Source organism: Hyla sarda, chromosome 2 (assembly GCF_029499605.1).
Source record: "Hyla sarda isolate aHylSar1 chromosome 2, aHylSar1.hap1, whole genome shotgun sequence".
NCBI classification, from domain to species: domain Eukaryota; kingdom Metazoa; phylum Chordata; class Amphibia; order Anura; family Hylidae; genus Hyla; species Hyla sarda.
This window is the reverse complement of record NC_079190.1, coordinates 435509271-435534614: the sequence shown is the minus strand read 5'-3', so window position 1 is coordinate 435534614 and position 25344 is coordinate 435509271. Positions and strand designations below refer to the sequence as shown.

Here is a 25344-nt window from a genome sequence, read left to right as displayed (position 1 = left end):
CGATGCTGACATCGACATGCGATGGCCTCTGAGAGGCCATCGTATGTCGATTTCATCATATGTCGGGGCCATCGTAGGTCGGGGGGTAACTGTATCTGCTCACCTACAAACAATCAAGATTTGTGGCTCTCACAGACCTGTAACTACTTCTTTAAGAGTCTCCTCTGTCCTCCACTCGTTACCTGTATTAATGGCACCTGTTTGAACTTATCAGTATAAAAGACACCTGTCCACAACCTCAAACAGTCACACTCCAAACTCCACTATGGACAAGACCAAAGAGCTGTCGAAGGACATCAGAAACAAAATTGTAGACCTGCACCAGGCTGGGAAGACTGAATCTGCAATAGGCAAGCAGCTTGGTGTGAAGAAATCAACTGTGGAAGCAATTATTAGAAAATGGAAGATATACAAGACCACTGATAATCTCCCTCGATCTGGGGCTCCAAGCAAGATCTCACCCTGTGGTGTCAAAATGATCACAAGAACGGTGAGCAAAAATCCAAGAACCACACGGGGGGACCTAGTGAATGACCTGCAGAGAGCTGGGACTAAAGTAACAAAGGCTACCATCAATAACACACTACGCCACCAGGGACTCAAATCATGCAGTGCCAGACGTGTCCCCCTGCTTAAGCCAGTACATGTCCGGGCCCATCTGAAGTTTGCTAGAGAGCATTTGGATGATCCAGAAGAAGATTGGGAGAATGTCATATGGTCAGATGAAACCAAAGTAGAATTTTTTTGTAAGAAGTCAACTCTTTGTGTTGTGAGGAGAAAAAATGCTGAGTTGCGTCCAAACAACACCATACCAACTGTGAAGCATGGTGGTGGAAACATAATGCTTTGGGGCAGTTTTTATGCTAAGGGACCAGGATGACTGATCAATGTAAAGGAAAGAATGAATGGGGCCATGTAGTGTGAAATTTTGAGTGAAAACCTCCTTCCATCAGCAAGGGCATTGAAGATGAAATGTGGCTGGGTCTTTCAGCATGACAATGATCCCAAACACACCGCTCAGGCAACAAAGGAGTGGCTTTATAAGAAGCATTTCATGGTCTTGGAGTGGCCTAGACAGTCTCCAGATCTCAACCCCATAGAAAACCTTTGAAGGTTGCCCAGTGACAGCCCCAAAACATCACTGCTCTAGAGGAGATCTGCATGGAGGAATGGGCCAAAATACCAGCAACAGTGTGTGAAAACCTTGTGAAGACTTACAGAAAACGTTTGACCTCTGTCATTGCCAACAAAAGGTATGTAACAAAGTATTGAGATGAACTTTTGTTATTGACCAAATACTTATTTTCCACTATAATTTGGAAGTAAATTCTTTAAAAACCAGACAATGTGATTTTTTGATTTTTTTTCTCATTATAGCTCTCATAGTTGAGGTATACCTATGATGAAAATTACAGCCTCTCATCTTTTTAAGTGGGAGAACTTGCACAATTGGTTGCTGACTAAATACTTTTTTGCTCCACAGTACATTGACTTTCCATTCAAAACTGTACACACCAAGATGCATGTGATTGTGTACGGTTTTGTGCTTGTACAGTTTTTCCCAGACAGCAAACCATAGTCTACTATGGTTTTATGTCCCGTTTCAAAACTGTATATGCACCACATACGGTTTTTGTTAGCATTGAAGTCAATGCAAACCGTATGTGTCAGCAGTGGCATATGTTTTTTTGTAAATGGCGTTGTCTTGCACATGCTTAGAAGAAGTGTTGATTATTCTGAAAAATACTAGAACTTGCTACTTCCCTTGGAATTTCAATAAAACAATGGAATTTTTATTGGAATTAATTTATTATTTTTAAATAAAATAAATGTATACTTTATTTTTATTTTTTTACAATAACTGATGCAACCAGACATCAAAATTCAAACCGCATACGGATTAAATTATGAGCACGAGTTTGCTTACTGTCTTGTCAGTTATTGAAGCATACGTTTTCCTAAAAAAAAAAAAACTTGATTCAAAACAGTACAACAAAATTGTGATGTTACCCCACCCTTATCTATACAGTCATGGCCGTACATGTTGGCACTCCTGAAATTCTTCTAGAAAATTAAGTATTTCTCACAGAAAAGGATTGCAGTAACACATGTTTTGCTATACACATGTTTATTCCCTTTGTGTGTATTGGAACTAAACCAAAAAGGGAGGAAATTGCCGTTTTAAAAACCAGGAAGCCATGCATCTGGGGCTTAGTTTTCCTGCCAGCCCACCATAAGAATCATTGTGATAGTGCCTGGTAAGTTAGTACATTATATAGTCAGATGCAAAATCCATCAAGGGTGTACGATCATACAAGATGCTTCTATTCCTTTTTGGTCTTATGAGAATTGAAAATCCATATGACCCCACACTTCTTCTCATGGGCGGGGTAAGTTGTCCCATTTCTTGTGGTTGATACTGTGTTGGTATAAATTGTTATACCAACGTAAATATGTAGTGAAGTTTAAAAACTCAATGAAGTCTGCTTATGACTACCTTTGGTCCTTTTCCGAAATGTATACTGTTTCTGTGATGGATCTAGACCATGACTTGTCCACTTTTGAATCAAAATAGAAGTATGACTACTCAATGGTAATGCCACTAGTACACAGTGTATACAAGGCATACCTTTATACTGGTATCCTGAAAGAAGCTTCCAATGTACTGCCCGAATGCAGTGTATACCCAAAGGGGGAAATATTACAGCATGAATCAGCAAACATGTATCAGTCCCTTATGTTCCTAGATCTAATCCGGATTGCCTGGTTGTGTGTGAGAGCCCCTTGGGAGGGAGGAGGACACCTCTTCCATGTTTGCCTTATGTTATAAACTACGATGACCTCTGAGAGATATGTTTTTAGACTACATGAAGTTATAGCTATAAGTATAGCACATACATTGCATCAGGTATTGTGTTAAAAAGCCGTATAAATTGTTCACGTTTTACTAATATCCCAAGTGGACAAAGAAAGTCTGAGCGGTATGGCCAAATATGTGTATCACGGTATTTTTTTTTTACTTATGGCGGTTCCACGGTATATAACAGTATTTTCACCCCCCCCCCAATCATGTGACCCGCCAGCGCTGTTCTGCCCCCCACAACCCCCCCTCCCAATCATGTGACCCGCGCAAGGTGTTCGACCCCCCCCCCCATCATGTGACCCGCCAGCGCTGTTCTGTTCCCCCCAATTAATGATCAGCCCAGCGGGGTACTACTCAAGCACTGCCCTCCTCCTCTTTGTTGGGGGCCGCCGGGCGCTGGAACTCACTGTACGCCTGTGGTCTCCAACCTGCGGACCTCCAGCTGTTCCAAAACTACAACTCCCAACATGCCCGGACACCCACCTCGGAAGCACGCTGGGGACTGGGGAGGACAACCGTCAGCCTATCACCGGCCGGAGTGATGCCCCGCCCCGGCTAGTGATAGGCTGAGCCCACTGTCATGTAAGAAGCCGGCTTCGGCTGTCCGGGCATGCTGGGAGTTGTAGTTTTGCAACAGCTGGAGGTCCGCAGCTTTGAAACCACTGGTGTACAGTGAGTTCCAGCGCCCGGCGGCCCCCAACAAAGAGGAGGAGGGCAGTGCTTGAGTAGTACCCCACTGGGCTGATCATTAATTGGGGGGGGGCGCAGAACAGCGCTGGCAGGTAACATAGGGTTAGTTCCCCGATGTGGGGACAGCAGCGCTGCGCTGGGCTGATTAATTCATTCCCGAGGGGGAGGGGCCCAACCGGTATTGCGTTATGGGGGAAGATTCATATCGTGCAGCCCAAAAAATTCTTTATTCGGTATGAACCGGTATACCGCCCAGCCCTATGATGACATGATAAGCCAACAAAACACGACTACTGTTATATGAAGGGGAAATTTTCCTTAATCCAAGTTGTTCCTGGGAACTGATAAGTCTAGGATGGTCTGTACTGTGAGTTAAATTTTTTTCTTCTTGGAATTGGCACCATTTATAAAACGTATGCTCATTTCTGATAGAACTAGTAACAATTGTTGAAGAATTTACTCGGAAGAGATGTCCTACTGGCATTTTTTCCTCAAAATATTATGTGAGCTTTTTTTTTCTTTTCTTTTCTTTATTTTTTTACCAAACCATTTTTTGTTATATCAGATGGAGATTATCCTTTTTCTTACAATAGTTCTTTAAATGTGAATTTCTTCTATGGTCTTGCTTGCATCGCATTTCATAGTATTAGAAGTGGGACTAAGAGGGTAATGTTTTTCTAGAGAAACATTTCAAATGGCGTATGGGGACTTTTAGGCCATTCATGATTCACTGGGAGTGGCATCACTTATAAAGGAACAGTAAAACAGGATATTGCTAAATGCCACCTTACTTGTGGTTTATCTCCATTTGCATTCTATTCACTGTATTTGTATTCTGACAATTAGTTTGCAGATACAGTTCATTCCTGGTCTAGTTAGTAATTGCCTGGCCTTTGCAAGAGCCATTTTTCTGTCCCCCAGCCCTGCTTTTCCTGAGGAGACAAAGTAGTGAACCTCGGGTAATGCTAAAGTTAGGCATACCTCATAAATATAGGCTACACATTCCTAATCCTGTCTGCAACCACGTTGTTCCTGAGCTCCAGTCCCGCTGCAAGGATACAGTCTACACTACAGCCCCAAGAAGGGTTTCTATAGGAATAGATAAGTTGTACAAGGACCATTCTGCATTTTACTGGTTTTTCTTGGGCCTCTGGTCAGAACAGTGTCAACTTCCAAATCAGGGAAGAGTAACCTGGATACACTGCTCTGAGTGTTGTGTCACAGATACCGCTAAAAGTGTGAGTAAAGTGGGGTCCTTTATTGCATTAGACCACGATTACAAATTTTTTAGATCCTCATTCAGTAGTTTCCGTGTTTTTTTCATTATATATATAGTTATTGAAAAAAGCGCATAGCCTGATGTTACCAGGGTAGGTGAGGATCATTGTTATTGGTCCTTCCAAGCATAAATATAGCCAGCCTGTTACCGCCTGGGCCCAGGAGCTCCATTTTTGGTGCTCCGGGCCTGTTGGTACCGGTTTCTCCCGGCACCCCTTTGGCGGTGGGTACAGGGGTAATAATTGGAGGTTAGCGCTAGCTGTTTTTGGGGCTAAAGCTAAGCCCTAGCTTAGTAATGGACTCCTTCTAAAAAAAAACTTTTCTTCCAAAAAGCACTCCCCCACAAGCGCTCATTAACATTTTTATTAATAGTAAACAAAAAAAAATGCAGGAAATGGTTGGTGCAATTATGGCTCTCTCCCCTGGAAAGAGCGACCATAAAGCAGGTTTTCCAAAAAGGGAGCACTACACTCCCCCATCATTTCCAGACAGCCTTTGGCGTAGGAGTTGTAATTTACCAACAGCGACAGTTAAGCACCAGCTGGAGTCTCGCTGTTTCTAAACCACGACTGGTGTCTTAAAGGGGTATTCCCATCTGGAGATTTATGGCATTATGGACAAGCCTTAAATGTCTGATAGACATGGTTCCCACTTCTGGGACCCGTACTTATCTTCAGAACGATGGCCCACTGTCTGCTTGTGATGGCTGGAGGAGATCTTAAAGGGGTACTCCGCCCCTAGACATCTTGTCCCCTATCCTATTGACCAGCGACACAGGGGCCTGAGCATCGTAACATCACGGCTCCGCCCCTCGTGACGTCACGACCCGCCCACTTAATGCAAGTCTATGGGAGGGGGCGTGATGGCCGCCACGCCCCCTCCCATAGACTTGTATTGACGTAACGATGCTCCGGCCCCTGTATTGCCCGTCATTACGCACGGAGCGAGTCTGCTCTGTGCTGTAATGATAGCGGGGTCTCGCAGCCGAGATCCCGGGGGTCCCCAGCAGCGGGACCCCAGCGATCTGACATCTAAACCCATTATCCTTTGGATAGGGGATAAGATGTCTAGGGGCGGAGTACCCCTTTAAAGCCAAAAACAACTAAGCAGGCTCTTATACACATTTGACTTTACTCCTAAAGAATTTAATGAAAGATGTAAAAAATCTACTTTCTGAAAAAGCATAATATGATGGCTATGCATTCCGTGCACAAAGAATGAATGAGTTAATTCTTTGTGCGGACACGGATAATGGAATTTCCGTGCGGGAAACATCTGCCATAGAAATTCTACCATGTGCACAGCGCAGCAGAATCCCATTGAATTCAAAAGGACTATGCTGCAGAATTTCTGTGCATTCCTCACAGAAATTCTGACATGTGAACCTAGCTTAAGGGGTCCATGCCATGCAAAAAGGTTATACTGTACATATATTGAAGAATTTTACAGTTTTTGTCCTTCATTCACAATCATGCATCACACTGTGTGACATATGTCACTCTATATTCCTATAGTTAAACAAAAGATGACAGGGGTAGAGACTATGCTAAGTAGGTATGAAATACTCTGCAGGAGCAATATGAGGGGACATAAATTGCTTGCATTTCATTACATTAGGAGGGAACAACCTCAATCCTAATAGAATGCAGCCCTCTGCATTGGATAAACAAAGAAGGCTCATGGGAACATTGCACCATATCAACTTTACTTATTTGAACTGTTTAAAAATGAATGGTATATGTTTAAGGGATTTTTCTCCTGAGCTAATTGTGTCAGAGTGGCAGAAACTTACCATGGAAGATTCTGGATAGATGCCCCAAGCTGCAGATGAAGATCCTGATTGGTGGATTAGAGGGAAATGGCAGGAATTTAACCTATTTAAATTCCTGCCTATTTAAACCCCCCATGTGGTTAAGCTATTGCTTTTCTTTAAGTAGAACAGCTGAAAATCCACCCCCTCCTGAAAGATGAAGAACTGTAGTCTCATGCTTTAAAGAGGGTTGTGTCGCCATGTGTAGGTCTACAATCTTGTCCCTGACATCCTTGAATAACTCTCTGGTCTTAGTTATGGTGGACATTTTGGAATCTGATTGATTCCTTCTGTGGACAGGTATGTTTTATAGTTGAGATTAGGAGCACTCGCTTTAAGAGAATGCTCCTAATCTCTGCTCATTACAAGTATTAAAGACACCTGTGAGCCAGAAATCTTGCTGATTGAAAGGGGATCAATCTGTAAGATGCAAATCAATTCATAAGTTATTTGAAATGCATTTTTCTTTGGGCATTTGGAAAAGTTCAGCATCATGGGGGAGATTTATCTAAACCAGTGCAAGGAAAAGTTGCCCATAACAACCAATCAGATTGCTACTTTCATTTTGCAGAGGCCTTGTTAAAAATGAAAGAAGCGATCTGATTGGTTGCTATGGGTAACTTTTTTCCTCTGGACAGGTTTTGATAAATCTCCCCCTATGTCTTTTTAGTTGTTAGGTTGACACTCTAAGTGCTCGAGTATCTCTGTTGCTTCCATAAAGATGCATGAAGGAGGTATGCAGACTCAGCACTCTGTGCAGGGGTATATTTTGGACCTGTTTTGGAGACCGCTGGGGGTCCCAACGGTTAGAACCCCCACAATTGGGTACTTGTCTCCTATCTTGTGTTGATACTGCATCAGCATGGATTCTACTGGTGTGAACAAGCCCTAAAGAGTCCTTCTCAGGACAATGGTGTCGCTTAATTTCCATCTCAAACACTTTTTTATGTTTTTTTGTGTCACCTTTGTACTATATACACAACATGCAGGTCATTTTTCAGAGAAAATAAAAAAACACTCATTGATGACCATGTTAGTGCTTTTTATTTATACATGAAAAAAGGCTAAAAGCATAGTGCTGAACTACCGAGAACATTGTAACATATTGTTCAGCCTACGTAAAATAATTCAAGGCAAGGTGGCTTTTTTGTTAAATTAAAAAATAGAAAAGTCTCATTGATCTGAGGCATCACCAATCATTTTGAACATATCAACGCGATCTTGTATGTGCAAAACCTCGACAACAACAATGACATCACATGGTGAGAAATGGAGCTGTGCACCGAAAAGTCCTAGATGGTCCATGTAGTCACATTAATATTCCAGGTGGTCCCTCGGCCCCCTGTCTATCTGCAGGGTACGGATGAGACCAGCAGGAAGATGCAGTCCATAGGTTCCATTGGAAATCACATTACAAGGGCTCTTCTATAGGTGAAGGAACGCCACTGTTGAAACAGTTCTCCATATTTTATTTTTCATTTTTTTTCCCTTTTTAGATTTTTTGTAAAATAAAGTTAGACTTAAAAACAGACTTGACACCATGAATTTCCTGGGAATGTACATAACTAAAACTATCAGGTTCCTTATAAATATTGTAAAATTCTGCATTTTCCCAATAAAGTGCAAAACAGTAGAGTATTAAAAAAATAAAATAAAATCACAGTATTCAAATAAAGGTACTTTATAAAAACCGGTGACGTAACATTGTGTGAACTGGTCTTTATGGAGTTAGACTGCACTGAAGGGCATATTGGACATTGTTTCCAGTCCTGACATAGTGTTCGATTTAAAGTGTTAGGACCCCTTTAGGGAATAACAGGACTTGAAAATATTTAGTTACTTCTGTCAGTCTAATCATTTTAGTCTACCTGTCTGACTTGTTATATACTATATAGGCAGTGTTTCCCAACCAGGGTGCCTTCTGCTGTTGCAAAACTACAACTTCTAGCATACCCGGACAGCTGCATGCTGGGAGTTGAAGATTTGCAACAACTGGAGGCATCCTGCTTGAGAGACATTGCTGTAAGGCTGTGTTCAAATGGTGGAATTCCACAGATAGCGGTGCGCTGGCAGAACATGCCAGCACTAGGACCGCTCGGGAATGTGTTGCCTCATAGATGGCAATGCATTTCTTTGCAGACTCCGCAGAAAGAATATACATGTCTATTCTTTCTGCAGACCCTGGAATCAGGATTTCCGTGGCAAAAACATCTGCCATGGAAATTCCACCGTGTGCACGGTGCAGCAGAATTTAATTCAATGGGACTCTGCTGCAGTGGAATGTCCATGCAGAATTCTTCTGCGGAATATCGCACAGAAATTCCATTGTCTGAACATAGCCTAAGCCCTAAGGAGTCATATTATGCTCTGTATAAAATTTAAAGCAAAAGCATTTTCCCCTAAAATTGAAAATTTACCAAAAAATGTATCCTTGCTTCTTCTGCCAAGTTATTCCTCTCTTTAGTCATTTCTTAGTCATGTCTAAGGCCTTGTGCACAATTGTAACATGTAACATATGTAACCTACAACATTAATGTTTCTGGACAAATTCTACGTTTAATAAGATTTTAAAAAGTCATTACTCTTCTTCTTCTGGGGTGAAATGCTATTTTATTTGACATAAGCTTTAATTTCTATATATTTAGCCTAAGTCAATTTGCCAAGTATAGACGCTCGTAAAGGGACCATTAAACAGGAATTACAAATTGTCCTCTATACATATCCTTTTATGAATATCCTTTATAATATCTCGCATACGTTACAGAGCTTTTTATTTATTTATATAGGGACAAAGTAGGATTCCTAAACTGTGTTAAAGGGCTAAGGCACTAGGCCCCTCTCTATATACAAATTATTATCTGTCTCCAGCAAATGTACAAAGAAATCTGTCGTTTAACTAGTTGGGGCATCATTGGCACATTGTGATAAATTTGGGCATAAACATAAAGATCCCCATACACATTGGTCAAAATTCAGCTGAAGCTAAGGCTAGGTTCACATTGTCATTGTGCTCCGCCTCATTCTGCGTCCGTTTGGCTCTTTATTTTTATTTTTTTGTACTAAACAACCCCAAAACGGGTCGAAGCACAACTGACTCCACTTGATGACCACCAGGTCCCAATAGATCCCATTGACTTGAATGGGGTCCCTCAGGGATCTGTGGTAGATTCCTAGATTTTAAACCCCCGTCGTTTTAATTTGAAAAAACCCTTAAGTGTATTCGGGCCTCCAGATTCCGACAGATGATGTTAAAGAAGAAGAGGGTCAGGCATGTTAATATTCAACTGCTTGACCCTTTTGTTCTGAGGAAAATGAGCCACCACTAGAGCTGTCTCGTGGCGGCTTAAGCCTCCTCTCTCTGTTGTCATGCATGTACATTGGGCGGTCAAGAGAGATTGTGGTTGGCTAAATGAATGTTTGGCCAACAGCTATTTAAAGGGGTATTCCAGGAAAAAAAAAACTTTTTTTTATATATATATATCAACTGGCTCCAGAAAGTTAAACAGATTTGTAAATTACTTCTATAAAAAAAATCTTAATCCTTTCAGTACTTATGAGCTTCTGAAGTTAAGGTTGTTCTTTTCTGTCTAAATCCTCTCTGATGACACCTGTCTCAGGAAACGCCCAGTTTAGAAGAGGTTTGCTATGGGGATTTGCTTCTAAACTGGGTGTTTCCCGAGACAGGTGTCATCAGAAAGAATTTAGACAGAAAAGAACAACCTTAACTTCAAAAGTACTGCAAGGATTAAGATTTTTAAATAGAATTAATTTACAGATCTGTTTAACTTTCTGGAGCCAGTTGATATATAAAAAAAAGTTTTCCTGGAATACCCCTTTAATTAGTATGGCTAGCTTAAGATATAAGTTTGCCAAACTTGCTGACAATTTTGTACATTGGCATATTGGCCAAAATGCCCTTTGTCCTATGGTAGTGGCTTATTTATCTTTCCTCATCAAAATAAACAGGAACACTTGTCCGAAGAGATGGTTATGGTGGAGCCTGCAGAAATGAGCCTTCCCCTGACCGATATCTCGTGTGTGGCTAGCTCCACTATTCAAAGTTGCCAGCAGTAACATGTCCAGAGACAAAACATTTGTACATAGGTTGGTGGCAAGGACCTCATGTATCAAAATAGAAATACAAAATATACATAGAAAATACAGATATACACTATAGATGTATGTATTCTCCTGCAGTGCAGTCTTCTCCATTTTATTTATATTGTATATCATTGATAACTGTCTAAATAAACCTGATCACAGTAATGTGTAGCCCTTCACCGTGAAAGTGAACTTCAGATTGTCTGTAACACAGTAAGAGCCTTCCATTAGACCCATCACACAATGGTTTTAAACCATGTGACTGCTTTTTGTTTTCCTTCTGCAATCACAAAAATAGTACAAATATATAAATATATATATCTATTTACAACCACTCCAGCAATTCATTTGGGATCCTTAGGTTTTGTGCTTTGCCCCCTGGACCTTGAATAAGCAATGACCTTTTCTTTTGGTTCCAATGTGAGATCAGCCTTCAGGGACAAGGGTGCACTGCATCTGTTTTCCAATTTAACCTTGCAAAGAGCAATGCAGGACATAGTTGGTGAATTACTCTAAGTGCTTTTAAGATCCAGTCATTAGTAAGAAAATCAGAAAGTGTCTGCAATAGTTAGTTCACATAAATGACATTACTGTTAACCCCCACTGAGGACTTCAAGACCTGCTATTTCTCAAACACTGGACACTGGCACGAAAGGGAGTTTTGTGGTCAACAACCGTGCATGACTTTATCACCAGTGAAACCTAGTTGTAATGTGAACATAACGTAAGGTTGTATAAAAGAAGAAAAACATGGCTGCTTTCTTCCAAAAACAGTTCCCCACTTGTCAATGGGTTGTGGGTAGTATAGCAACTCGGCTCCCTTGAATAGGGTTAGGCTTCATTATTGCACTCAACCTATGGCAATAGTGGGGCTGTTTTTGCAAAAATGCAGCTGTGTCTTTCTATTCTTTATGTCCAAGGATATAAAACATTCCAGAAACAGTCTTTTAGAAACAAATAGGTCTCATTCCGTTCCTCCTGATGTCCCACCCAAACTTTGGCTTGGCGAGAGGCAGTGTTTAGCTTTAGGGTATGGTTTAGATTCCCTGGTCTCCATTGAAGACAAAATTCCAGCAGAAGAACTAAGCTCTGCCTGTTTTCCTATTTGTATTGTTTTGTATGTGCTAGAACCATCTTGGGACTAGATTTTCTTCTTTTATTTGTAAGCCATATAATCTATAAGGTCTAATATGCTATTTGTGAATTATTCCATAAGACATGGCAAGTCATTTCCCCAAGGCCGACATTTTAAGGGGTTATATTTTGATGGATCCATTAATGTGTTAGAGCCTGGGCCCTGTAATTAATGTGTTAGAGCCTGGGCCCTGTAGTATTCTTGTGAACTAGTCTGACCCTGATTAGAAGAAGGGGAAGGAGAATGATGGGGATGGAGAAACTGATGCCTCCTGGGATACATATAGGCAACTTGTGTCTCACACCTTTGGATTACAATACAGGACTAGTTTAATGTGTTTATTTTGCTATAAAGTTTATGGCCATATGTAATTTGTAATAAAGGTCACCTTAAAATTTTTGTAGTTAGGGTTAAGTATTCCAGGTTGGGACCTATTAGCATCCATCAGCTTATGATACGATCACCTTATGCGCCTTCATTCGGACAAGTACTAAAAACACAGACTGACAAGCAAGAACATTAAATAATTTGAACTGTATGTAAGATCTAAAAAAAATAACATTTCAGAAATAAAAAATCTACAAAAGAATAAAAATTTACTCTACATCCAACCGACGTATAAAAGGTTGTATAAATAATGTGCTTTAAAAACAAACTAATGTACATTCTTCTACAGGTTCGAAGCTTCCCGTCCACTGTAACTAAACATGGCTTTGGTTGCTTACTCTAAGGGGAAATATTCGTTTTGAGGATTATGTGCACATCCCTCATATAATTGTTCCTTTAACTACACGCATTGAACAGCTTATCGCCAGCAGAAATGTTGTCAGTGCAGAGGATTTAGGGGGAACCTTCAGCAATACCTTATAGTTAAAAAACTAATGGTGAACATCTCAAATGAACAAAGTGCAGCAGCAAAGTGGTCAATTCTCATATCCTTAATGGTCCCAGCAACAGATTTACAGTACATGTTCTTGTAACCTACCCAATAACACATGGGTCTTTATCCATGTGGGTTGAGTTTAATAGTTTGTCTAAAGGGTCACATAAAAGCATTGGCCGCACTTACAGTACTGATTTGCAAGTGCCTGGAGTTAGCTATGCTGCCTTTAGGACACTTAGAAAAGTTGTCTTTTTTGCAGACAAGGTACTTTGAAATAATCTTGCGGAAGGTGTAGCGAAAGTCTCTTATTTTGTAGGCATATATGATAGGGTTCACCACAGAGTTGGCATGAGATAAGATGATAGCCAAGTTCATAGCCCACTCTGGTTTTTCCTTCTGAAACTTGGGGTCAAAAAGTGTGATGCAGTTCAGTATGTGGATGGGAAGCCAGCAAAAAGCAAACAGGCCCACAATAATGGACAAAGACTTGGCGGCATTCACTTCTTTTTGGAGAGTGGTCCTTGAGTTGTCTGCACCCACACACTTAAGTTCGATTTGTCTGAGTTGCTTGCGGGCAACCATGAAGATCTTGATGTATATTCCCAGCATGAACAACAGAGGAAGGAGAACACAACCAAAAAAGTTAAAGTACACCATGTAAGACATCGTGACCACTTTTTCAAATAAACACGAGACAGTGCCGTTCTGCCTTGAAATTCTATCTCCTCCACCACAGTCTGCTTCCAAGCAATTCCAACCCATTAGTGGGGTCAATCCTATACCGAATGAGAGGATCCAAAAACCTGCGATTATGGCTCTTGCCCTTTTTCCAGTCACCAAACTCTTGTACCTGCGAAAAAAAATAAAATAATAAATTCAGTACAAAATTATCATTCACATATTTATTCATCACCTGAATCCTGTAATATATTCATATCATGTTTATTAAGCAACCATTAGATACTTTCTCTGATCAGTGACATTGGCACTATGCTAGTACAGCCTGCCTGGGGAAGGCATGGAGGACCTCAGAAGGCTTCTGTCTGCCATGGTAACTGAGTAGCACCCTGTGTTTGTGTCGTAGGGATGCCAATCGGGACCCTGACAAGTTCAGCACCTGTCAGATCACCCTCTACTAGCAGTAATCACTACTGATCATGGTATGTAGAGGGCTCAACTGCCAGCATAGGACTCAAGTCTGATACCAGCAGTTGTAGGTGGATGTCAGCTGTATGACACAGCCAACACCCACCCCATATAAAGCAGGGTGAACTCTGCTGAGCCTGCTCTATAATGAATAACTGCTGAGCATTGTAAAAAGGCAGTCATTTAGGTGTTAATATTGCATGTAAGAAATGTCCAGTCCCAGTAAATTTGGCTTTTTCAAAAGAACTCACTAAAAAATTTGGATATGTCCTATTTAAACTGGCCCAATTACTAGAGACTGACATAAACATTATCTTAATGTTTCCGGATAAGTAGTCAATTCAATCAAATCTAAGGAAAGCCACTTTACACTCTAGTATTTGGGCAAAGTTAAAATATCCAAATATGACTGTCCCATTGCTTTATAGACCAAAGATTACCGTAGCCATTCATATGAACTCAAGCTGGAGGGCAAGGAGGTTCAAAGTTCTCCCAACCTAAAGCATAGACCATATTCATGCTATCCTCTCTGTATGATGGGCGTTTTGGAAAACAAGGTCATAGCAGCAAGGATAAACTAAAGAAAATGGAAAAAGACACTGATACAAATCAATAGCAGATCCCTTCATGGGTAGAGCGGATTGCCCTTAGTGTAACATATTGATTTGTTTTCAACCTCAGCAGTACACAATGATCCATTCTTTCATCCATACAACAGGAAGCCCTTTAGACCTCAACTGTGAATAATCTCATTTCTCATGGGTCACAATCTAAGGCATAAACAATTGTCATGTGAAACCTCTCCAGATGAATATAAATGGTGTGGTCATTTTAGGTCGCCTTCGTGAAGTGGAGAAATCGATGATCGAATGGCAGATAATGAAGTTTAAAGACCTTTTCATCAGTGATCACCTTGTTTTCAGGCAATATATAATGTACTATACTAACATATAAAGAACCAATTAGTATAGAAGCAGCAAATAATGATGCACCTACATTATATGTGATGAAAACATTTAGATATTCTCTTTCCCTTCTTTCTACACAATTGAGAGGTTTAGTGGCAGTCTGTAGTCAGACGTCTATGGGATGACTGCAGATTACTATAAAATGCAACTGGTAGTCTATAGTCTTCCTGGGAAGGTTGGCACTGGACTTTGGAAAATCTACAATTTGGAAGTCATTTTGCTCAACTTCTAAAACTATTTAGTAAAAGTAGCCCTCCTCCAGAAGGAATAGAGCTTGAGTAAGTAGCGTCCCTGCAAGTCAGTGCTCAGCCCTTCAAAGACCCTTAAAACATGATGTCTCACAGCTCTTTAATAGGACCGAGCACAAATTTTCACAGACAAAACCTTCAATGGTTGGTTCCAGTGTAGTCCCATAGGCCTCCGCTGATATTCAGAGTGCCGGGCTTTGCATGGAGTTACCAGCATTTGGAATGTCGAACAAGCAGGAGAGGCTAAAAAGAGTGAGGACGCCTAAGAGACTACTTATCCAGTGGCGATTAAAGTTGGTTTTAACAACTTGCAGCATCCGAAGAAGCTTACGGGCACAGCGTCCGAACACTGTACCCTTCCTCTCAAAGGTACTTGGGAGGGCTGATAGCATTTAGGGGACCTGACAGGTTCTCTTTAATTAGATTTTTTTCCCCAGTGGAGTTTGCATGGCCTATAACAAAGGTTCCCTTTGTGACGGGTGCAGCAGGGAGGTTGTGGTGGTCCCTAGCGGCAGGACCCCCGCGATCGGACATTTTATCCAAAGGATAGGGAATAAGATGTCTAAGGGCGGAGTACCCCTTTAAGGACTGGGTTGGGGACCACTAGCCTATAAGACTCCACATGCCTTTTGTTGCTTTTATCAGGGAGAAACTACCCTTTTTGGTCCTAAAACTGAATAGGATATGTTAGGTATCTACTATAAAAGTTCCCTATTTACTGGTACAAATTGGACTTTATGAAAAAGTCTTTACTATAAATGTTAATATAAAATAATTTAGAAGTTTCTTCAATCCAGGGAGAGATAGTAACAGCGTGTTTTCAGCACACATAGTACATTGTAAAGCACGAACATATGTCACTGTAGCTCAGTGTTTCCCAACCAGAGAGCCTTCACCTGTTGCAAAGCTAAAACTCCCAGCATGACCGGGTAGTCAAGGGTGCTCTAAACTATTTAATGCAATAATATAATGCAATCTCATTTTTTGGGGGAAGGTTGCCCACACTCTTTATATGTATTTTTTTATTTTACTATTTAAATTATTCAATAATCCTGCAATTCTGCTTGTCTTATTTTGACCACTAGGACTAATAACTTCTTGTTCTGTAGAGATCATTTTTCAGCTTTCACCTAACCATACTATTATCTCAGGCAAAATTAAAGCAAAAGGAGACACCAATGTATACATAGGACAGAGTCCACTATTCACGATGGGTAATGGTCACAGCTACCATTCTGTCCCTTTCAGCACAGTGACCTCTGCATAGGTCACAGAGCATGCCTAGAACATGCTCCTACAGAATTCAGTGGGTCAGCTCCAGACTATTGTTTCCAACAGTCTATGTGACTGCTATAAAGCATAGCATGAATGATTCATATAAATTATTATATATGAAATATATAAAAAATATATAAAAATGAAATAAAACATTTACAAACAGAAAAAAGATGCATATTTGAAAAAAGAATTAGTTTCAGTATCTGTTTCAAATCAATAAAAATCAGGTGACGTTTTCTCTTTAACTCTAAAATACCTAAATGGGTGCCTAAATGTATTTTTCTAAACATACGTACCATACGATGATATACCCAGCAACTATATAACACCTTGTATGAAATAGACAAATGACATGCTACCGCTGAATGTAGACTGATCATGTACATCTGTATTTTGACAGGTGTTAATAAACATCTAAATTTACACTTTTTATGTCTTTCTTTATAAGAGACACGACTGTCCTGATATGCAGAAATGTCACTTTATGTGCAAAGACCAGCATGCTAGAAACATCTGTGTCACCCAGAGGCCTGAATAGTGCCATTTAACCAGCATACCCTCTGTTGGCAGACAGGACAACTAGTCATTCTGTAGGCACCTGCCTGGACCTGACACTGCTGAATGCTGTCCTTATTACAGCAATTTGTAGGGGTGGGATTAACCGGCATTACTGAGATATCTGCCAGGTTCAGCAGCTTCCAATTCTATAGGTTAGTAAATACTCTTTCAGAAATGTGGTCTTAAAATAAAGATGTTGCTGTGGAATGGAGAGGTTTACTGTAAATTGTTACACTAAGCCGACAAGACATAACCATAATGTGTTTTACTGTTTTACACGTGTCTGTTTTCTATGCCAGAATGCATCATTTCTCAGATATACAGTAAGTGCAGACTGAAAGAAGACATTTCCTGAACACATCAGGGACTGGATATTTGGTAAAAAGAAAGAGAAAACCTATAACCAAATTCTCTCTCTTGTTTTGGGGGGCCTCATGCAGGGGTTGGCATAGAACTATAGAGCCACTTCAGCTGCACAGAGGCCCTGAGGGCAAGGGCAGGAAAGGTTATGGTATTTCTGTCCTGTACCTACAAGGTCTTTTAGATGCTGGCATTGAGAAGAAGTATTATAAAGGTAAGCTAAATCCCCCAAACTGTTGATGTTTGGAAGGAACTGACTTTCAATAACTGATTTCTGCCAGGAACCTTATAGGAATGGTTGTTGTATCCATAAGGCTGACTAGGCTGAAGTCTAGGGGCCCCTCAGGGATCAAGCTGAGGTACCAACAGTGCCTCAGCAAAAAAAAAAAAAAAAAAATCTACAGGTCCCACTCCTTGCAGTAGTGTATACATGTACATGTATTGCTATGATCAGGGCCAGCGTTAAGGGGGGGGGGGGGGGGGGGCAAACAGGGCAACTCCCAGGGCCCCCATCCTCCAGAAGGCCGCTGTTGCTGCTACAGTGTTTGTGGCTCGGGGTAATGAGTGTGGGAGTGCAGCCATTACCATTTAGAATTGAGCCTCGCTGCTTCTTAACCCCTTAAGGACCCAGCCTATTTGGGCCTTAAAGGGGTACTCTGGCCCAGGACATCTTATCCCCTATCCAAAGAATAGGGGATAAGATGTCAGATTGCAGGGGTCCCGCCGCTGGGGACCCCCGGGATCTCGGCTGCAGCACCCTGCTGTCATTACTGCACAGAGCAAACTTGCTCTGTGCATAATGACAGGCGATACAGGGGCCGGAGCATTGTGATGTCACGGCTCTGCCACCTCATGATGTCACGGCCCGCCCCCTCAATACAAGTCTATTGCCACTCCCCCTGCCATAGACTTGCATTAAGGGGACGGGCCGTGACGCCACGATGCTCCGGCCCCTGTATCGCACATCATTACGCACAGAGCGAGTTTGCTCTGTGCAATAATAAAAGCGAGGTGCTGCAGCCAAGATCCCGGGGGTCCTCAGCAGCGGGACCCCCGCGATCAGACATCATATTCCCTATCCTTTGGATAGGGGATATAATGTCCTGGGACAGAGTATCCCTTTGAGGACTCAGCAAATTTTCTTTTTGCATTTTTGTTTTTTCCACCTCGCCTTCTAAAAATCATAACTTTTTTATATTTTTATCCACAGATAAGTATGAGGGCTTGTTTTTGGCTCGACCAGTTGTCCTTTGTAATGACATCACTAATTTTACCATGAAATGTATGGCAAAACCAAATAAATACTATTTTTGTTAACAATTAACACTGTACAATTTTGTTTTCACACTGTACAATTTACGGTAAAAATGACATGTTATTTTTATTCTCTGGGTCAATACGATTAAAATGAAACCCATGATTACATACTTTTCTCTTATTGTACCGCTTTAAAAAAATCTCAAACTTTTTAACCAAATTAGTACATTTAAAATCTCTCTGTTTTGACAACCTATAACTTTTTAATTTTTCTGTATAAGTGGCAGTATGAGGGCTAATTTTTTGCGCCATGATCTGTACTTTTAATTGGCACCACATTTGCATATATAAAACTTTTAGTAAATTTTTCTTTTGGAATATGATGTGACAAAAAAGCAGCATTTTTGGACTTTTTGTTTTTTTTACATTTACGACGTTCACCGTACGGGATCAGTAACATTATATTTTGATTGTAAAAAAATTATTAATAAACATATTTGGTATTGCCATGTTTGTAAATGTCTAAACTCTTTTTGGGGGTAAAATGGGGAAAAGGGACAATATACATTTTTTATTGGGGATGGGGATTTTTCTAATTTTTTTCCTTCTATTCTTTACTTTTTTTTCTACACTTTTTATGTCCCCATATGGGACTATTTATTGCAATCACTTGATTGCAGATACTGAACAATGCTATGCATAGTGCATAGCACTGATCAGTATTATCGGTTATCTTCTGCTCTGGTCTGCTCAATCACAGAACAGAGTGGAAGACCCGAGGAAGGCGGCAGAGGCAGGTGAGGGGACCTCCGTCAGCCATTCTGGATGATCGGATCCCCGCGGCAGAGCTGTGGGCGATCCAATCATCCATATTTCTGACCAAACTCCTGCAGATGCCTTGATCTGTATTGGTCATGGCATCTGAGGGGTTAATGGTACACATCAGCGCGATCTCTGATGTGAGCCATTACTGGCGGGTCCCTGGCTTCTGATAGCAGCCAGGACCTGCCGCGCATGACACTGGGGGTGCTCGCGGTCATGTACTCGACGTAAATGTACGTCCTGCGTCGTTAAAGGGGTACTCCGGTGCTTACACATCTTATCCCCTATCCAAAGGATAGGGGATAAGATGCAGCTGGGGACGCCTGTGATCATGCACGCGGCACCCCGTTTGTAATCAGTCCCCGGAGCGTGTTCGCTCCGGGACTGATTACGGTCCACCGCAGGGCCGGCGGCGTGTGACGTCACGCCTCCGCCCCCGTGTGACGTCACGCCCCACCCCTCAATCCAAGCCTATGGGAGGGGGCGTGATAGCTATCACGCCCCCTCCCGTTGGCTTGCATTGAGGGGCGGAGCGTGACGTCACGCGCCACCGGCCCTGCGGTCGACCGTAATCAGTCCCGGAGCGAACACGCTCCGGGGACTGATTACAAACGGGGTGCCGCGTGCATGATCACGGGCATCCCCAGCTACGGGACTCCCGCGATCAGGCATCTTTTCCCCTATCCTTTGGATAGGGGATAAGATGTGTAAGCACCGGAGTACCCCTTTAAGGGGTTAAAGCCTCTCAGCAGAGGCCATCCATTTGCATAGTGGTGGCAGGGAAAGGCCAGGCTCCTTTAACACACAGCGCAGCTTCACAACAGTAGCCATCTTGGACGTATAAGAAGCATCCTTAGCAATATGCCTGCCTTCAAATATATATATATATTCTTCCTGTGTTTTCCAAACAGTGTGTTGCCTGCTGGTTCAAGACTACAACTCCCATCATGCCCAGACATCTAAATCCTGTCCGGACATGCTGGGAGTTGTAATTTTGCACTGATATATATCTCAGTGTTTATCAAACAATGTGTCATAAGCTTTTGTAAAACTACAGCTCCCAGCATGCCCTGACAGTTTTGTGTCTCTAGTTGTTACAAAAGCTTTCAACACAATGGGCCTCATTTACTACGAGTGTCGGGTTTTTACTAGTGGGAAAAGTTTACTATTGGGAAATATCTACTCCATTTACCATTGGGAAAAGTCGGAACATTTTCTGACCAGCTTTTTTTAGGTCGATATTTCCAGCCATTTACCCACGCCCCTTTGCGACGGACCACGCCTCTTTTCCGGCTTTTCACAGTGCAATGTCGGGTTTGTCGGATTTTCCAGGCGCACACTGGCGCAGACATGTCTCAGACACTCTGCGCCAAAATAACCAGACAAAAACTGGTAAGTTTCAGCTTAGTAAATGAGACCCAATGTTTCAGAAAACTGTCAGGATGATGGGAGTCAGGCAAGTGAGAGGATCGGAGGCTGCAGCAGCACACATGCAGTAGCCAGTAATACAGAGCGGGAGGAGGAGGCAAGGAATGTTTATTGAAGAGCCGGTTTGGAAATGTCGGAGAGAGGGAGGAGCAGACGCAAATTTGTATGTGGAACACGGAACTCCATAACACAAACGTCACCCCTTAAAGGCCATCTGTGAGCGAAAACAAATTATCCCCTATCTGCAGGATAAGGGATAAGTGTTTGATTGTTGGGGGTCCGACTGCTGGGATCCCCCGCGATCTCCTGCATGGGGCCACGGCTCTGCCGCGGCTCTCCTGAGCAGGAGGCGTGCTGGCCGAAGCGTGACGTCACGGCCGACACACCTCCTCCATGTAGTTCTATGGGAGAGGCAGGGGGGCAGCGTTCGTGCCCCCCCCCCGCCTCTCCCATAGAACTGTATGTGGAGGGGGCGTAACTGTCAATCTCTCTAGGTCAACGCTACGCGCATTAGCGCGGGGCCCCATTCAGGAGATAGCTGGGGGTCCCAGCAGTCGGACCCCCCCGCGATCAAACACTTAACCCCCTATCCCGAGGATAGGGGATAAGTTTTAAAACGCTGCAGATGTCCTTTAACCCCTTAAGGACGCAGGACGTAAATGTACGTCCTGGTGCGGTGGTACTTAACGCACCAGGACGTACATTTACGTCCTAAGCATAACCGCGGGCATCGGAGCGATGCCCGTGTCATGCACGGCTGATCCCGGCTGCTGATCGCAGCCAGGGACCCGCCGGCAATGGCCGAGATCGCGGGCGTCCGCCATTAACCCCTCAGGTGCCGGGATCAATACACATCCCGGCATCTGCGGCAGTGCGCGATTTGAATGAATGATCGGATCGCCCGCAGCGCTGCTGCGGGGATCCGATCATTCATAACGCCGCACGGAGGTCCCCTCACCTTCCTCCGTGCGGCTCCCGGCGTCTCCTGCTCTGGTCTGAAATCGAGCAGACCAGAGCAGGAGATGAACGATAATACTGATCTGTTCTATGTCCTATACATAGAACAGATCAGTATTAGCAATCATGGTATTGCTATGAATAGTCCCCTATGGGGACTATTCAAGTGTAAAAAAAAAAATTAAAAAATGTAAAAGTAAAAGTAAAAAAAAAGTGAAAAACCCCCTCCCCCAATAAAAAAGTAAAACGTCCGTTTTTTCCTATTTTACCCCCAAAAAGCGTAAAATTTTTTTTTTATAGACATATTTGGTATCGCCGCGTGCGTAAATGTCCGAACTATTAATATAAAATGTTAATGATCCCATACGGTTAACGGCGTGAACGAAAAAAAAAAAAAAGTCCAAAATTCCTACTTTTTTAATACATTTTATTAAAAAAAAAATTATAAAAAATGTATTAAAAGTTTTTTATATGCAAATGTGGTATCAAAAAAAAGTACAGATCATGGCGCAAAAAATGAGCCCCCATACCGCCGCTTATACGGAAAAATAAAAAAGTTAGGGGTCATCAAAATAAAGGGATTATAAACGTACTAATTTGGTTAAAAAGTTTGTGATTTTTTTTAAGCGCAACAATAATATAAAAGTATGTAATAATGGGTATCATTTTAATCGTATTGACCCGCAGAATAAAGAACACATGTCATTTTTACCATAAATTGTACGGCGTGAAAACGAAACCTTCCAAAATTAGCAAAATTGCGTTTTTCGTTTTAATTTCCCCACAAAAATAGTGTTTTTTGGTTGCGCCATACATTTTATGATATAATGAGTTATGTCATTACAAAGGACAACTGGTCGCGCAAAAAACAAGCCCTCATACTAGTCTGTGGATGAAAATATAAAAGAGTTATGATTTTAGAAGGCGAGGAGGAAAAAATTAAAACGTAAAAATTAAATTGTCTGAGTCCTTAAGGCCAAAATGGGCTGAGTCTTTAAGGGGTTAAGATCAGATGCAACTGTGATGGTGACCTCTGCCACAAAGAGCAGTGGCTGCTTGTAGTGGTGATGGGTAGCAAACATGCCATTTCATGCCATGCACTGATTCAGAACCTCAATATTCCAACACCATTTTGTAAAATGGGGGGCCACCATTTCTACACAGTGCACCTTTCGGTAAAACTACATTATCTTTATTTTGTAGGTCCGTACGGTTACAATAATACACAATTTATATAAGTTTTTTTTTCCTTTGTTTACTACTTTACTTTTTGTACAAAAATTAGTTTGCTTAAAATTGTCCTATTCTGATCCCTATAACTCTTATTTTTCTGTATACGGGGAAAGGTGACTTTTTGTGAATTTTTTGTTTTGATTGGACTTTTCAATTGCTTTTTATTATTTTTTTTTAATGGTATTTGAAGTGACCAGAAATGTGCAAATCTAGTTAGTGCACTTGCTGTGTGAGCTCTATTTCTCTATCACTCTCTCTTTTCTTTCATTGAGCTAGTGGGAAACTCATTGCCCTCTCTCTGCTGTTATCTCTAAGGGCTCGTTCACACTACGGACATTAAGCCAGCCGAATTCCACTGGGTCAATTCTGCTTTCAGCAGGCACCACCGGTAGGACTGCGTGGACGTGTAGCATCTCTATTCTGCTGACGGAATTTCACAGTCTGAACAGAGCAGCAGAATCCCATTGAAACTAATGGGACTCGGCTACAAGCAGAATTCATCTACCGGAATGTCCGCAGTGTGAAAGAGCCCTAAAACTGAAAGAGCATTTCTAGCTAAAAGGCAGCACATTTCTAATCAGGACTATTTAGAAAGTTGCTTCATTGTGCATTTGGGAAAAAAATCAAGAATGAAAAAACCTGCACACTGGGGCTCTAATGGTTAAAGGCAATTTGCACTCTGTGTTGGAGTAATATGTGTACCCATATATTTATCCACAAAAGTGCTGGAGCGGGCTCAAAATACCTGAACGCCTGGAGCCCAGCAATAAACAGATCCAAAGCATAGGGTTAACAAACTGTACTAGTACAAGTGCCCTCTAGTGTCTGTGCCTGCTGATGGTGTGAAGGAATAGACACTGCCTGTTATCACCATCATACAAACCTAGTAATTTGCTGACAATATAATTATATATAAACCATGACAGCCAGCTAGTTATTCTGGTGCTGTAAGAACTAATGACTTTTCTTAATGTGGTACAGACTCTATTCTGTATATGAGTTCAATGAGATGTATGAACACCGACACCTCCACTAATAGTATTTACACTGTTCCCTCGCATGAGTAGCCAAAACTTCTCAAACCTCCCCTGGTTGTGGTTGTGCACAATGCTGTACAACATAGACTAAGCTCATATAAAAGAAAAGAACAGTAGCCAGCACTCACCATCAAGGGGTCTCTTTATTACAGGATACGGTGCATAATCGGACACACAGCGGGCAGGTTGTAGAGGATAGGGGTATCAGGACAGCACTGTTTCGCGTGTCACCTGCGCTTCCACGAGCCGAAGGCTCGTGGAAGCGCAGGTGACAAGCGAAACAGTGCCGAAGGCTCATGGAAGCGCAGGTGAGGCACGAAACAGTGCTGTCCTGATACCCCTATCCTCTACACCCTGCCCGCTGTGTGTCCGATTATGCACCGTATCCTGTAATAAAGAGACCCCTGGATGGTGAGTGCTGGCTACTGTTCTTTTCTTCTATATGAGTCTATTCTGTATATGTATTTGTGGTTGTCATTAGTAGGTATTTAACCTAAATGATGTTTATGATGTTTTTGTAAATACAAACCGTACAAACAAATACAAACAACGGCAATAAAAAAAATGACCCCATTACCCAACACAACACATATGTTCCATATTTATAGCTCTCCTCTACAGCTGGAATCTGTGAGCTGGAGACGATAGGGCGTTCGCATCCAGCAGAGACATCAGAGCCATAGTTTTCATTAGCTAATGAGGTGTTAAGAGGATTTCAGTCCAATGGCTAAAGTTGTTTTTAGCTCTTATCATCTGCAAATAGAGGAGCTGATAGTAATGACACCAGATCAGCGCTCTATCAGCTGGGATCTGCGAGCAGGTCCTCATCATCCCTGAAGACGGGGCCCATTATAAACAAACATTGCTATTTCTAAAGTGACGCTCTTCTAGTACACATTGTTACATAGTGAAATCGAAAATTAGTCATGAGACATTTCACTGGAAGGGTAAGGACATAAGTAATGTCAGGCTGTACAATGGGTGCGGTTTTTAAATTCTGAAATATGTTCTTTTTTTATAATCTGTTTCTACTGTCATTGTAACCTTTTCAATTCCTTTTTTTTTTTTTTTTTTTTTTTTTGTACATTGTTATGGGGCAGCCATCTTGGCTAAGCTTTTTTTTAACAGCAAATTAAAGATATATGCTTGGATATATTCTTTACAGCAAGCCCCATGGACATAGGCAACAATAGACTGAGGGGACTCTATTCACTTCTATGGGTGTGATTTCTAGACATGCTCTGTGACCTATGTAGAGGACATTGTTCAGGGAAGAAAAGGAAGGGAGCGAT

General features: G+C 41.8%; 1 protein-coding gene across 1 annotated transcript in view; it reads right to left on the bottom strand.

The window, feature by feature from the left end:
- Positions 1-10269: 10269 nt before the first annotated feature.
- Positions 10270-25344, bottom strand: part of ADORA2B (adenosine A2b receptor) — an 83159-nt gene continuing 68084 nt past the window's right edge. The window contains exon 2 of the mRNA XM_056559151.1: positions 10270-13610. Coding sequence (XP_056415126.1) covers positions 12920-13610 — 691 coding nt within the window. The 3' untranslated portion in view covers positions 10270-12919. The remainder of the gene's footprint in view (positions 13611-25344) is intronic.